The sequence below is a fragment of the Cynara cardunculus genome, assembly GCF_001531365.2.
Source record: "Cynara cardunculus var. scolymus isolate 2C chromosome LG 4, CcrdV1, whole genome shotgun sequence".
Taxonomy (NCBI): domain Eukaryota; kingdom Viridiplantae; phylum Streptophyta; class Magnoliopsida; order Asterales; family Asteraceae; genus Cynara; species Cynara cardunculus.
The window spans coordinates 7,795,988-7,812,481 of NC_037531.1; the positions used below are offsets into that span (position 1 = coordinate 7,795,988).

Sequence of the window (16,494 nt, forward strand, 5' to 3'; positions counted from 1 at the left end):
AAGAAGGTTTACAAGCTGAAGGAATAGAACGACTTCTATTCGACTTGTTGTCCTTCTTAGAGAGAAGAGGAATGCTGACAATGGATTTACCTTTGTCTTTGGATTTTGAACTGAGAGGAGTTCTTTCAGAAAGAGTTTCAGTAATAGATTACAAAGAGAAAGAAGTGTCAGGAATAGAAGAGACAAAAATACCAAACTTAAGCATGGACTTGTTAGTTACACGATCTTCCTGATCATAGGAATATCCTAGACCATGCTTTATCTTGACGGGGATCTGAGGGTTAATGATCTCAGTGACCTTGAGATAGGCTTTACACCATCCTTCAATGGTAGCCTTCTCAGCCTTGAGTTCAGCAATTGCTTGCTCATGCTCAACGATAGCCTGCTCGCGTTCGATGTTGATAGTTTGGTTTACAATGACCTGATTCTTATGATTTTCTTCAATCTTATTCAGCTCTTTGATCTTAGAATGACATTTCTCTAATTGTTCTTGTAAATCAAGATTAAGATTTTCAGCTTTGGATTTGCCATTCAGGGCATTGTAAAGATCAACGGTTAGTGTATCTAGTGTAGATAGGCTATAAGAGGAAGAAGTAGAAGAAGGGTCATTCAGATTACATATCTGAGTAGAGTAGAGGTTGATGGAGAGGGTCACTGGAGGATGATATCTCAGATGGTTCATACTTGACATCTTTGGCCATGAGACAGAGACAGGTCATGTCTTCCTCGTCCGAGGATGAATCTTCAGATAAATCAACCAAGTCATGTTCTTCAGCGACAAGACCTTTGTCTTTACGCTGAAGATTCTTCATCTTCTTGTACTTCTCCTTCAGTTTCATATATTTTCCATCTTTAGATCTGAAGGAAGAAGAGAGGTTAGAAGATGGCTTTGGAACTTTCTTTGACTTGCAATTCACTAGCAAAGTGTCCTTTGCGTTGACAGTTATAGTAGTTAGTTGAAGCCTTGTCAATAGGATTTGACTTTGTCTTGTCAGCTATGGTCAGGGAAGGAGATCTGAGAAAGTTGTTTTTTCTGGTGAACCTCCTGAAAGAGTTAGTAAGGAGGCCAGTAACTCATCAAACTCTGAAAAATCAGCGTCTATCAAGTCCTTGGAGTTAGAAGGATCTAACTCAGTGATGAGTAGAATAAATAGAAGGGTCAGCTGAAGGGCTTTCAGAGATCAAAGCTAAATGAGAGATTTTCATTTCTCTAGAATCCTTAAAAAGATTCTTCTTCAGCTGACGGGGTTGCTCATGATTAAGCAATATCCCAAAAAGAGAGCTGAGGAAAAGGGAGTACATGTCCTTAGACATCTTGAGACACATAGTATAATTATCCCATAATTCTCGCAAAACATTCAAGAAACTTTGTCAGTGTCTCTAAGTTGGAATATTCTCTTCTAAATGTCATCAAATAAATAAGAAGACACTTAAAATGTTGATGTATTTCAGACAACAATTCAGATTTTCCACAAAAAAAACTTTCATATTGTCTTACTAAGTTTATCTTCTCGATTTTTGTACTTCAAAAGTACCTTCATATTTAAATCAAATCAAAATCAGAAGGACTCGCTCATGTTACACTTATCAAAACATGAAATACAACTAAGACAAACATAAAATGCATACATATATAAGTACATTTGAACATGTATTTCATATAGACTCACAATGCATGAAATGGGTCAACCGAACGTCCAACCGGAAGTCTCATTTCAACTCTGTAGTCCAAATATATGGTACTCCAAGAGCTTCCTATTATACCTTTATACTCCCTGGAGTATACACATTAATTCCATAAGCATATAATTACACTGTCTTATTCTATTCCATTCTTAATTAGCTAATTCTATTCTCATTTCCACTATACAGTCCCCTAGTTCTAACACATTTTGACCATCTTACACTTAGGATTACGTCCTGACTTCTACAAAAAATGAAGTAGACACTTTTATCATTCAGATGCCACTGACCTCGGGTCCACTGGATTTTTCTTTGATTTTATATGAATTTTCTAATATAGGAAATAAACATTGACTTTTATGTTTCAAAAAAAAATGGCTATTCTTATCAATCTTGTATCCAAACCATTCCCATTTGGAACCAAATTCACATTTTTATCTCAAAATATTACAAACTTTACAAAAATAGCAAAACTCAAGCCTTATTCATCAAAAATCATCATTTTAGAGCTTGACCTTTATTGCATGAATCCAAATACATCAAAAAAAATCTAAATACTAACATTTGTACCGTTAAATCTTCAAAATCTTTGCAATTTCTTCAAGATTTTGTTAGACTTTAGCTTTAGATGTGTGAATTTACACACATGCTTTGGTCAAGAAGTTTGTAAAAGAAAAAATGATGTGAAAAGATCTAATTTTCGTCACTTTATTGTAAAAGAACTCATTTTGGGTCGGGTTTGACCTGGTTGGGTTGACCCAATATCCATCTTGATCATCAAACACGTAGAAAGATTTCATAACTTTTTGCTCACGTGTTTGTAACAAAATAATTTTTTATTATTATATTATTATTTTTTAAAAATATAATCCAGAAAAAGGTGTTGGGACTAAAATAGTCCTAAATATTATTATAAGTTTAATTAAAATAATGTGGGCCAAGAATGGAAGGTTCAGAGAATTTGCAATACTAAATCGGCTAAGTCTGAAAGAGTAACCAGAGCCTCTGGTTCTAAAGAATAGATCGTCTGGTCCATAAGAATTCAGGACCAGAGCTCCTCTGGATGACCGAAGCACCTCTAGACACTAAGTTCTTTAGTTTAGGATACCAAGTCCTAGGGCCAAAGCTCCTCTAGAAGAACTACGCTCTGGACGTTAAGTGCCAAATATGAAGACGAAGTCTGAAGATGATATAGTTCAAAAGGACTTGGTCATAAAGTTACCTAGAACCAAGAGCTCGAATACAGAGCTCGGGCACAGAGGGTATGAAGATCAAAGTCTTGCATGCAAATAGCCAAACATATTAAATATAAGGTATGTTACACACACACACACACTCTCTCTCTCTCTCTCTATATATATATATATATATATATAGAGAGAGAGAGAGGGGGGGGAGACGGGTTCATACGAGAATGATACATATTTAAGAAAATAAGAAAATAGTTGAATCACATATAATTTTATACTAACATCACATACAAAATCACATGTGATGCGACTTTGTCATGCGCCCATAGGGTCATCTGCACACTTTTTTGGCCATTAACATAAACTACATGTGATTTTGTATGTAATTTGATCATTTTCTTAGATATATATTATTCTCGTATGAACCTACCTCTCTATATATAAGGATAATTTAGTCATAAATTAATTTTATTTGGAATTGGCCTTTTCTTCATAAATGCACATCCTTGTATGGAGAAGAATTTAGTCATTCTATTGAAAGGATCAATCAAATATACTTGATTCCAACACATTTTCTATTATTTATTTAAATAAAAAAACAAAAGTTAAAATTTTTCAGAAGAAAAATACATCTAATCCTACCATATTTTTTTATTTTGAAGGTGTTAACATTAATTATATTATTAAAAATACTCAATAAATTACATCCGACCCATAGTTATTACTTTGAATTCTTCACTGAAAAAATCCAACAAACTCATCCACACTCGTAGATCTCTAAATCATGATTCCAATACCTCCAATTTCATCGTCAAAGACCATGAAAGACGATGAAAGTTGTGGCAGCCGAACACCATGATTTCCTAGACCAACTATGGATTCACTTCAATTGCCTTCTTCTGAGGAATCTTCATCAATCTGGTGTCTGGTTTGGTTACACGGCGGAGGTGGGTTTTGGTTAGAATAATTGAAATTGGAGCAAATAGAAATGCAAGTTGGAGCAAATAAGGTAGCAAATTAATCGAGCAAACAGACACAGAAGTTGGAGCAAACAAAAATCGAAATCAAGCAAATAGAAACAAAAATCGAACAAGAAGAGAAAGAGGGAGAGAGAGAGAGAGAGATCGAGCAGAGAAAAATCGAGAGATCAGAGAGAAATCGAGCCTGTTGGTGTTGCAATGGAGAAGCCAAAGAGAAATTGAGAAGTTGGAGAAAGGATGGTGTCGGGTGCTGTGGTTTATGAGATTAGGGTATATTGGGTTAAAGGTATATTTGATATTATGAAATATTAAGATTCCATTTTATCAAAATACTGCATCAATGTCATGGAATGTTTAAATCCTTCATTTGTTGAATTTGATGGATTTTAAAGATTCCTCCCATAAAAAAAATGAACCTTAATGAATTTTGATCAAATGAATTCAATATTCTAATTTCATCAAATTCCTTCAGAATCTGCAAACCAAACGTAATTTAAAGACCTTTGAAATAAATTTTATATAAAATAATATTACATTCAATTTCATTAACGTAAATAAAAAAAATGCAATCTATTTCTTCACAGTAAATTTTGGAAAATTCTTCGTATTTTGAGAATTTTATATTCTTTTACCTATTTTTGTCATTTTGGAAAAAGTTATCGAGAATATATTTGAGCAAAAAAGTATGTAGAAATATTCAAAATCTCTAGTTTAAGAATCTGGTAGAGAAACTAGAGATGCTCCAACTAGGGGTGCTCAAAAACCCGATCAACTCAACCAAACTTAACGCGAAATAACTCAACCTAAAGCAACCCGATGTCTAATCCGATGAACCCGATATTCTTTTATTTATTGGATTTAATATGATTGTTGAATTTCTATTAATATATACATTAGACAATTACAGTATCACGTACGCTCTTCATATACACATATTTTCAATATATTCACATGTCTATATAACTCATTCGTATATATGTTCAGTAACTATGAACATATATACGTGAATTAAGAAAATTAACTGAATGTGATATACATTGAGTAGTATGGATAAGTTGTATCAAATGGTTGATGATGAAAAGGAAATTATGAGTAGAAAAATAACATATTCAAGGTTAGAATAATATTTTAATGTACCAAATTATCAACCTGACCAACCCGTACGGTTTGGTTTGGGTTAAGTTGGGTTGCACTTTGGTTTAGATTGGATATTCATTTATTTCAATTATTTTGCAAGAACAAGAAGAAAACAAAGAAACAAAGAATGTGTTGAATTTCAAGTAGTTAGTTTCACCAAAAAGATACGAAGACTTACTTCACATTAAGATTTTTCAAACCGCAAATATTAGGTTGGGTTTTTCAAATGTTTTCAACCCGATCAATCCAACCCATGATCACCCTTGGCTCTAACCACAAAAAGTACAAAGACAAACTCGGGACGAACCCGGCCTAGTTGGACCAAAACACGCTCCTCACCTTTCTAGTTCTTGTATCAGTTTTATCGACCTGATTAGTACAAACTGGATATACATAACGAAACGAATAAATTGCATGAAAATACAACATGCTTTATCCCAATTCCTACGTACTTTAAAAACCTTCATTTTGATATCTCAGATGTAACATTTAAACCAAAAACCGTTACACAAAACAAGAATCAAACCAAAAGGTTTTGAAAATACGTTACACAAAATAGGAATGAGATCAGAATACGATCAGATATTTTTAGAAAACCAGATTAGACAACTGGAAAGACCACCACAGCTTCTACAAACAAAAATCACATAGCATCCTTGCAAATTTAAACACAAATAAGAGCACCATATTGTCTGTGTTTTTTCCTTATTAAGCATACCAGCCAAAAGCTAATGTACACAAAACGAAACACTCGATCGAACCTAAAAAAGGGATAGAATTCAACCAACTTATAAGCCCGTTTTATAACGAAGAAAATAGATTACTCGTGTCTTTTTCTAATCTCGGGTCTGTTATGTTTCGGGTTTTCAGCAAGTCCAAGAGGAGGATCTTTTGATGATGGGTTTCAATTGTCTATCTTCTTCAAGTGAGATCATCCCCAAATGTGATGGATCTTCTAACATCATTTTTGCTACCAAATATCCTGCAATTGACCATGTTTGATGCTTCCTAGCTTGCTTACCTACGTATCTTCCAAGTTTTCCGTCATAGTATTCCGGCCACCCATCTTTTAGCAACCGGCTTTCAGCAAGTTCAATTGCCCGTCTTGCTATTTGTGGCCTCCCCGTTTTGATGCATGCCGCCGTTAGTAACCATAAAAGCACTGCAATTATGATACGAATAAGACGAACATATTGTAATGTACCCCGTCCCAAAAAAAATTGTTCGAAATAAGAAAGGCATAAAATTTTAGGAATATGTAATAATTATACTTTTTAACTAACTAAATGACTATTTGCCCCTTAATGATGAGAGAGTAAATAATTTCTCATCTCGTAAGAATAAAATTGAAACTACACTTCTGAAAGTGGACACTTATTTTTGGACAAACTAAAATAAAAACATTTACACTTATTTTTGGATCGGGGAAGTAATTTACAACCCTAAAGGTTATGTCTATTTTCCTTTTCAAGAAGTTGAGGGGATGATAACCATGCCAAACTATCCCAGTAAATCCCACAAAAAGGTAGGGTCTCTGGGGTACGATGTAGGCAAAGACCTTGCCTTTATCCCAAAGGGTAGAGAGGTTGTTTCCGAGAAGCTTGCAAAAACTAGATTAAAAGAAATACCGTAGCATACTAGACTATGGGTGAGATTGTGAAACGAAGCAAAGAGTACACTTGACGGAAAATGCATCAGAGAATAGATGTGAGAAAAATAGGCCAAACAAACAAGTAAAACACAGAATGTAGTACTGACAGCTATTAGTACGGGAAAGAAGATAATAAGACTAGTGTACAACAAACAGTTGAAAATGTATGTAAATAGTATATTATGGAACTTCTCGTATAGGGAATGCGCTTTGTAATTGCAATGCAGCACAATTACGGTCTATGGAAAATAAGTACGTCGAAGATGATATTCTATGGGGTAGGCATTTTGGCAATAAACAACTTGGAACCTAAATTCTTTGGACTATGTCGCAATAAAGCAGAGATACACAAGTATTGTGTTATACCCCAATAATAGTTGTATACGTGACGTGTAGTCCAGGGATAGTCTAGAAGGGTCTAGATCATGTAGAAAAGAATTATCAGTTTGGGCGGGAGTTTCTGTTTAGCATATGTCAGCAACTAGTATAAATAAGAAGAGGGGCTATCAGGAGGGTATTCGGTTTGTAAACACAAACTAGGCTTTAGCCTTTGGAAGAGAGTCTGACCTCTTGAGAGTCAGATACCTTTCATTGTATTCATCTCTGATCAAAGGAAATCATTCGGTTAGGAGTGAACTTGTTGATCAAAATCACAACTGGTGTACATCAATCTTATTGTTGTTCTCGGGGTACATCATATTGCTTTATTAGTATATTATTAACAAGAAAGTGAAAGATAAGAAAAGCAGATTCTAACAAAAGCAGCTACAAGGGATATAATTTAGTGTTTTGGTATTGATAGCACAAAACGATGGAGAGATATGTGAAAGGGGTGGATGAAATGATAAGGCACTCTCTATGTAAATTGTGTATGATCAAAAATTTCCATAAAAGCTAAAAGGTAAGTTCTATAGAATCACAGTAAGGCCCAACTTGATTTACTGCATAAGAAAAAAATAAACATAAGATGAGGTGGATAACAAGGATGTACCAAGAAGGTTGGGTGGCTCCAGTTCAGAAGCAACCAAGCCAACAACATTTGAAGTAGCTAGCAACTTAGCATCAACAACTAGACTTATAGATTCACTAGCTAGCAGAGAAGACTTGTACCAAAAAAAATCTAGTTCTTGTAGCAAAAACTTCACCGCTTAGTAGAAAATGTAAAAATTATGCTTCTAAAATCAGGTAGCAGGAAAAGCAGCAAAATTTTGAATAAAACGACAAATATGACAAACCTGGCCAAGATCCTCCATTATGGTAACTCCATCTAGTGTTCTTAGGATCACAACCGGTTACAATTCTCCATTCGTGACTTTCAATTGCTGGATAACAAATTTTTATAGGCATTTCCCCTACCAGCTCCTCCCAACGTGCTTCAAAAAGATCCATAATTGCTGAAGCTTGCTCGGGAGTGGCAAGGGAGGACAAGATAGCAACACAGTTACCTAAAGCAAACCACCGAAAGTCCATCCTTGCTGGACTGACATTGCCAATAAAGTAACCACCACGTGTTGGCATAAAATCGAAAACCCAATCTGGGATTGAATCAGGAATAACATTAAACTTATTTACAGCAGTATGAGAGTACTCCTCTGTTTTATAGCGGTAGATGTCATTTAATTGTTGAAAGTCTATCCAGAAATAACTTCTCATGTGAAAGCTCAAGGCATGCAAGCGCTTCATTATTCTTTCCACAAATTCTTTTCCCTCTTCATCAAGTTTGAGCATTGCCAAGGAACATCTCAACGCCATAAAAAAAAGAGCTTGGATTTCTATAGGATAACCATAAATTCCCTGAAAGATGAATCGAGAATGCAGTGAGTATGTAGATCCTCTCAAATGGAAGGCAATGCAAAAAGAAATACTATAGCTGCACAAGCCACAACATATAAAATATGCACTTATAAAGTCAACAGCAGGGTATGGGTATCATATTCTTAAGAAAGCACCCTATCAAATGCTATAAGAACTGAAATCTGATCAAGGGAGCTCCAACCCCTATTCTACAAAAAGGATTTTCACCAATAAATTAGATTCATCAGATGAACCAGCATTCAGGATATGAAGTTGAATTATACCAAAGAAACAGCAAAAAGTCTATTCTAATCCTGTTCTAAAATTAACCTAATATAGATGAGCTGGCTGTCTCTATCTATCAATGAATTAGAAACTAAACTGAGCTCGTGTTTTGGCAATTAGTCATTATTTACAATATGGTTCATATTTACATCCACAACATTTTCACAGATTTTTATTGCAAGACTTCAAGAAATATCAAAGTTGTAAACATGAGAATATATACATTCTATCACCATTAACTACAAACTATAGTTCTATTAAGTTTTCATGCTTGCTTGGTTTCTAGAGTATGGCTCTTTACTCAAATTATTTTAAGGTTCACAAAGTTCCAGTCTTAGCAACGGAAGAAAGGAGAAATTTCAGTATATTTGTTTTAAATTCACAAAACATATTTCCTGATCGATTAACTATGTCTCAATTTAGCATCAATGAACACAGTGCAGATACTGAGGATCTTTGTTCATAGATGCATCTGTTACATTGGCAACTTGACTAACATTTCATTCAAGTCCGGTTTTTTCTGTTTGGAAGATAATACATAATTCATATATCTCAAAAAGATCAGCGGTACATGCAAATAGGCTCAAGATAAGGTATCTGATATTAACTTATATGTAAGGAACTTCCAATCAGAATATGGTAGAGCAGGGCTAGTTCTGGATCGTGCAAGACCCCATGTTTCTATACACAAACCTACTGTGTTTAGTCTTTGGCAAAAAAGTAATTTATGTAACCTAATAAATCTATAGAGCTGAGATAGTGCTTGTGTATACATGTTGCAGGCAAGGAAAAACTTGTTTTGTATACAAGTTGTTTTAGTTCAAACACAATACTAAGCTAAAGAAGCCCGAAGTTGGCCAAGCTCAGTTGACAGATAAAATCATGGCAGAACTTAAAAAGTGATATCACACCAAACAAATACATGGAATATTACTTGGCATTACTAAAAGGTGATGACATGAACTATCTAGTAGCAACAACAGACAGGTTTCAACTTCTTATACTAAGAGAGATAGTCTAACAAGAGATATATTTCCAATTATTAGCAATCTAGGCATAGCATTGACCCATTATTATTTTCATTGGAAATGTGGCATTTGCTTAGCAACACATTGATATCTATAACATAATCTTCTACATGCTATAAACTATATTGATCATCAATATACAATTCTTGTATAAAGATAAACTGCATTTGCCAGAGGTGTGAAAGGGGTTCACTGATGTATCAAGCAAAGACTTAGATGCAACTCAGACAAATCTAACAACTTCCACACAAAGAAAGAACAAAGACAAAGCTTGAATTTTAGCATCAAACGATGCCTTTACACCTGAAATGAAAAGATCTTTCCTAACCAGTATCTTTCGCTCCACAATAGAATGAGAAACTACATAATGTTTATCACTCTCAGATGACATGTGGTTACAACCAATAGAGATAGTAACTCTAGTACAACTCCGAGTGATCACACACCTTAGCCCGAAGGTAAGAAGCTTTAGATCATGCAAAGTCCCTCCTCTGTAAAGAATCCTACCCCATCGTGTCCCTGATTTGTATATACTATACAAGATACCTCCCACAAAGCAACTTTGAGATACAGCAAATATGTAGGATGCATCCCAATGACTAGTGTAGCAAGGAGACATAAAAACCAAGTACACCCACATAACAGGAAATGTCTAGACAAGTTACAATCATAATTGAGCTCCCTAGCAAGTCTCTAGTACTTCCCTGGATCACTAAAAGGCTTTCTATCTAGTGCTTGGTGTAATTCTGACTCGCTAAAACTAACATGGCTCAAAGAACCTCTTAGGACTAGAACATCCATAACTTCTCTAAACACAAGGAGTAACCAAATATTAGGCAGTTCATACCCCTGGAAGAGTTACTCAATATGATAAAAGAAAAATACAATTTCGTGACTTGGGGTAAGTTTTGTATATTTTCCACAAGAATCATGGACAAAACATACATGCAGTGAGACATGGAAAAACATAACACGGAACACAAGAATACAAGATGATGACAAGGATGCTACTATCAAAAACAATTGAGGAGATGTGGTTACAAGATAAATTGTCACTAGGAACTGTATCATCAGCACAGTACCAATGAGGAACGTTTTTCATGAATTAACAATGTATGATTCACTTAAACAGATGCCGATTATTAGTCAAGTAATGCCATCCTTCTGAAGGTCAATAGCACACTGTAATTGACATACTGAAGCTGTGCAAAATATATTTATCATTGTTTGTCCTGTGTCTTTTATCGACTTAGTTTAAGTTTTGACACAAGCACATAACCACAAAAGATTGAATATAAACCCAAATATGAAAAATCAGATATACCAACACTCAAAACATAATCAACAAAATAAGATCTCAAACAAACCTCCGCCTTCCCATCAACACTTCACATATTGTGGATATACCATGGAAAATGCAGATTTCCTTGGACAACTTTCAAGTAGCCTATATTTGCCCATTGTCAGTTTGTCACCATTACAAAGTATTGTTGTTGCTGCTTTTGTTCTACAAGATTGCATTATAACTCAATAACTCGTTATGGAAGAGCATTTAGACATTTAATTAACAACTAAAGACATCCCTTCTTTCTGTCAAGTCAATTTTTGCAATTTTCATGGCACAGAGCATAAACAAATTATATTAGAAAGAATACTGACACTCCTAGTACGGATATGTGTGCTTTTCCATTTGGAATGGCTTGAACAAGAAAATTCCACTATTTTACCTTTTTGAAACTTAAGCATTTACTAACTGGCATTCAACATTTACGATGCTCACATCACTAAGGTAGTCTTCCAATAGATGGAGCACTATGAAATAGTGCAAAATTAGTTGGCTAATACCAACACTTGACAATGATCAAAACCATGTATGTTTTGGAGTTAAAAGCATGTTTTATTGTTATATGTAAAGAATCTTGAATATATAGTGCACCAGATGGCCCATGAACATGAATAGATAAATATATAAAGAAATAAGACACTAATAAAATAAAGCTGCTAGTAAATCTAACCAATCAGAACATTTGTAATTTTCACTTTGTTTGAATTTTTCCAATAAAATCGATCCATCTGGATCATCATTGCACTAAGAAAGTTCTAGTGGCTAACCAACTATGTATAATAAAACCAAATAACCATGAAAGTAAATGCAATAATTTATATGAAAAGGACCTAAATATTGTAATACGGAAAAGATAAAATGTGAAGGACTATATGATTTAGGAAAGCGGAATCCCAATATAATACGCCGTGGTAATAACAAGATTTGGAACCATGTTGAGAAACTGAAAATATTCTTACCATTCTGCGGTCAATCATTGAGCACCCATCTGCACACAGCAGAGTTGGAAATGTATCAAACCCCTCTGATAAGCACAAGGTTAATATAAGCCTCATCCCTTTTTGGCAGTCTGGTGTTTCAGCTAGAGTAAGATCTCCGGTAGACTTTGTATATGCACGGAGCAATATAATCCACCAGAACCCAGAATCAACCGGTGCAACTCTACCAATGGCACTCTCACCAAAATCTGCCACGATTGTATCTGTTTTACGTTCTGGGTCATGAAGTACTTTAAAACTAGCAGGCATAGCCCCTTCCCCAAGTTTGAATCTGTCAATTCTTTTTTCCCACCCTTGAAGTTGAAGTGTCTTCAATAGGAAATTCTTCACTATATCAGGCTCACCATTCATTAGAAAAGCCAAGGCACTAGGAACGAAATCCCGTACAAAGACCTACATATCATAAAGATAATAAATAAGAATGTGCACCAATCACATATTCATGATGTGGCAAAGGATCCACCATAACAACACATAAAAGAATTAAAGCTAGGACTTCACACTACATTGATGAACTGGAAATCATCCAGAAAAAGATGATGGAAACTATATAAGTGATAATGATCATACATGATATAGTAAGACATTCAGGTTGATAAGAAGCTACAAGAACATGCAATTTCAAAATTGTTTTTCTGCAAAAAGGAAAATTAGGCTCATTTCCACCTGATGTTTTAAGTAACACTTACTAGATTGTAAAATGCATTTAACCAAAAAATTAGAATCTGGAGTAAGAAATGGAATCTTCATCAAGAGGAGAAGTTGTAAACATTCAAGTAATTTAACTTGCAGCATTCTTGACATATTTAGGTGAGGGGAAGCCTAAACAGAAACAACTGTCAACAGGGGACTTGTATAGCCATGAGTTGTCAACGGAGTATAGTTGATGTGATGAAGTTTTCCCTTCTTGCAGGCGGGGCTTTTATTTTCTGGAGTCTTGTATCTTCCTTTAGTTGTCTTCATGGTTCATGATGGACATGTTCAAGATACATTTTGGAATGGTTTTTTTTTCATTCCGTCCCTTTTTCTTGCTTAGTCTTTTGAAAGGAGGCGGAGGAATGAAAATGTAAATGTAAGGGGAATGAAAATGAAAATGACAGGAACGAAAATGGGAATGAACTTTCATTCTCCCCTTTAACCAGGAATGAAAATTTGGGCTTCTGGCTAATGGACCCATTATATCATATAAAAACAAATAGTTTCTTTTATTTTCATTCCCGTTAATTACTGCTTAATACCTCTAACCAAACACCCCCTAAGTATCTAGCTTTTGGTAAGATAAGTTATCAAACTCGGTGAATGGGAATCTCAAATAAGTTATCATTAAGGAGTACAAGCTTTTTACTTGATCATAGTTTAGAACTTCCTCAGATGCATGATCATATGCAGCAATGGTGCCAACCGGTTGGCCCCTGAAATGCACCAATGATCTACGAAGAGATTCCCAGGCTTCAGCAACCATCGGATGGGGCTCGAAGGAGTTTCGGGTCGATGAAGCCGGGGTATCTAATCCAGAGCGTCCTCCTGGTGAATATCCAAGATCCAAATTCTCAAGACCCCTTGATAAAGACATCTCACTAAGTGACCTCTCGTCGAATGATCTCTCTCTTTTAATGGTAAGCCTCGGCCTATCCAGAAGCTTTGTCAGTTCAAAGTCATCCATTTCAGGAATGGAGCAAACTGAGCTAACATTACGGAGTCCAGACTCTTTAGGGGCATCCATGATACTCAACTCCTCCACCAAACGATAACCTGCATCATGATGCAAATCTATGAAGGTTAAAGTACAAGCTTTAACTATTTAATATTGAATATAAGAGACAAAATTAGTAGTCCTCTCCGCTTGTATTCATCTACAGAAAGTAAATAAACAAACAACAATGACAAGGACACTTTAACTGCTAATATAATCAATCTTATCCGTATGTAATCTGACATGTTAAGATATAAACATGCATCAAGTTATCCAGGGTTAATTTTAATGAATGTAATCCAATAATTATTACTTCCTTTGTCCCAAAATAAATAACCTTTATGCTTGAAGCCCAAATATCAAGGAAATCTTTAATCACTGTGATTCTTACATCAGCACCCAGTTGATATTAATGTCGTGTTGGTACAATTAGATTCATTTTCTCACTAGACATCTCAGAAGATCACATTTTGATCTTCCGTCTAGAGAAAAACTGAGCTTTTATGTGAAATTCTATGGGAAAAGGCATCTCGAAGCACATTCCTCTGGCTAGCTCAAGCAGATGACTGTGGCATGAAATTATGAAGAAAAAGAAAAAGAAAACGTAGAATTATAGTTCATTTTTCTATTAGAAGTTCAAAATAAGAAGCCACAAAACTACAAGTGCTACTCTCAATGTTGAACCATCCAAAATGAAAAGCTAACCAAATTCAGAACTTTAATCCGTCCTAAGAGCAAGACAAAACACTTGATAACAAAACCACCAAATCTGAAATTGCAAAGAACTCTAAAAACATCATTGAATCTGCATTGGTATTCTTAAACCATTCAACGATATTTCCAAGATCCAAAATACATGTGCAACAGCAAACAATATACCGAAGAAATATTCACCCGAAGAAATATTCATACAAAAAACAACATGTAAGAGAAACGAGTAGTGAGAGATATGCAAGAGATCTGAAAGCTTACTTCAAAATGAAAACTAAGACAATATCTATAATACAAAAAAAAAAAGGTAAGAGAGAAAGTGAAAACCTTGAAGATAGGAAATGCCGGAGAATGGGATTTTCCGGTGGATGGAGGGTGAAAAACCGGCGGAGGAGATTGCCGGGAAAGGTTAGTCGTGGAGAAGACAAAGCAGAGAAAAGAAAGGGGAAAGAAGAAAAAAGAGAGCATTTTAACGTAAGGTTTTTATTTATAGAGAAAGAGAGATTGTGGATTTTTGTTGTGCGTCTCTCCAATTTTTTCTTCAAATCTAATAAAAACGTCAATGTAAGGCACCTCTTTTACCAACACCATTTATTTGCATTTCTTTTTTTTTATTAAAAAATTAAAATACCGATGATTTTTTATATCTATACTGTGTTATAAAGCATTTGATAAAAATTATTAAAAACCATTTTTATACATGAAATATTATTGTTTATTAATGCATATTACTTGAAATTCAAGATTACAAATAAATTGTACGTAAGTACAACTTATTAAAGCTTCATGTTTGAATTTGTGTAACTAACTTCAGATAAACATTTCAGTTTAAATATAAAAAATCTAAAATAATTCTAATAGATTACTTAATTATTATCTTCTAAAAAAATTATTCAATCAAAAATAAATTATTTCGTTATTAAATCTAAATTAAATTATAATAAAAAATTGAATTAAATAAATTACATAAAAACAAAAATATTTAAATAATTAATTTGATATTAATATTGATATATTTATTTTCAAATTTTTATGATATCTTCAAGTTTATATTTTATTCAAAAATAAAATTATTATCCATTTCTCAAAACCACATAAAAACCGTGTTAAAACATTTATAGAGACAGAATAAAACGGAATACTAAAATTGAGATATATATATATATATATATATATATCGTTACATTATGCGAATATTCTTCTAGTTGTTTTTAAACAATAGAGAGAATGAATTTCTTTTATTATTTTCAGTAATTATTATTATTTATATATAAATAGTTTTAAGATAATATAATTAAATTGAAAAATAAAAACCTTCCAGAGCATCTTTAACAGATGAGAAAAATAAGAAAATAATGGTTGTTTTTTTATTTAGAGAATGGATTTTTTTTTTTTTATGGATAAGATTAAACTGTTATTATTTTATATTAATTGTTTTTAAGATGTGTATTAGAATTATAAAATAACTAGAAGGGTATTTGCGCAATTCAGCAAGATAAATTTCGATTTTAATGTTTAGTTTTTATTCTTTGTCTCTATTGATATAATACGATTTTATGTGATTTTGATAAAGCGGTAATGTTTTTACTTTTGAATGAAATGTAAATTTGAAAAATAAATAAATCGATATTAGTATCAAATTAACAATTTAATAGTTTTCGTTTTTTTATGTAACCTCTTTAATTAAATTTTTTATTATCATTTATATTTAATAACAAAGTAATTTATTTTTGGTTTAATGATATAATTTTTTGTAAAGATAATAATTAAACATTTTGTTATAATTTAATGATTATCTTAATTTAATTTTATATTTTCTATATTTAAAATGGATGTTTATCTTATATTTGATTATGTTTATTTGCAGTTAGTTACACAAATTTAAAAACGGAGCTTTAATAAGTTGTACTTACACAAAATTACTTGTAATCTTGAATTTTAAGTAACATGTATGCATATAAAATGGGTTTTAAGAGTTTTTGTCAAATGTTTTATAATA

The 16,494-nt window shown here is 33.5% G+C and overlaps 1 protein-coding gene across 2 annotated transcripts; it reads right to left on the reverse strand.

Annotated features, from left to right (window-relative positions):
* Positions 1-5,600: 5,600 nt before the first annotated feature.
* LOC112511192 (probable alkaline/neutral invertase D) lies at positions 5,601-14,956 on the reverse strand. Of its 2 annotated transcripts, XM_025116712.1 has the most exons (6): positions 14,823-14,913; positions 14,490-14,589; positions 13,437-13,843; positions 12,053-12,484; positions 7,877-8,435; positions 5,601-6,152 (listed from the first exon to the last, which is right to left on the reverse strand). In XM_025116712.1, the coding sequence occupies exons 3-6, from the start codon at positions 13,812-13,814 to the stop codon at positions 5,857-5,859; spliced, it is 1,665 nt and encodes a 554-aa protein (XP_024972480.1). In that variant the 5' UTR covers positions 13,815-13,843; positions 14,490-14,589; positions 14,823-14,913; the 3' UTR covers positions 5,601-5,856. The 2 variants fall into 2 exon arrangements, with proteins under 2 accessions (XP_024972480.1, XP_024972479.1); XM_025116711.1 differs by lacking the exon at positions 14,490-14,589 and having other exon boundaries at positions 14,823-14,956.
* Between the last annotated feature and the right edge of the window lie 1,538 nt (positions 14,957-16,494).

Coding starts and splice junctions, on each gene's coding strand:
- LOC112511192 (XM_025116711.1), bottom strand. CDS start 13,814: ATGGATGCCCCTAAAGAGTCTGGACTCCGTAATGTTAGCTCAGTTTGC. Junction 12,485..13,436: donor AAGTTCTAAACTATGATCAA/GTAAAAAGCTTG, acceptor TATGATATGTAG/GTCTTTGTACGGGATTTCGT. Junction 6,153..7,876: donor TAATGGAGGATCTTGGCCAG/GTTTGTCATATT, acceptor TCATAATTGCAG/TGCTTTTATGGTTACTAACG.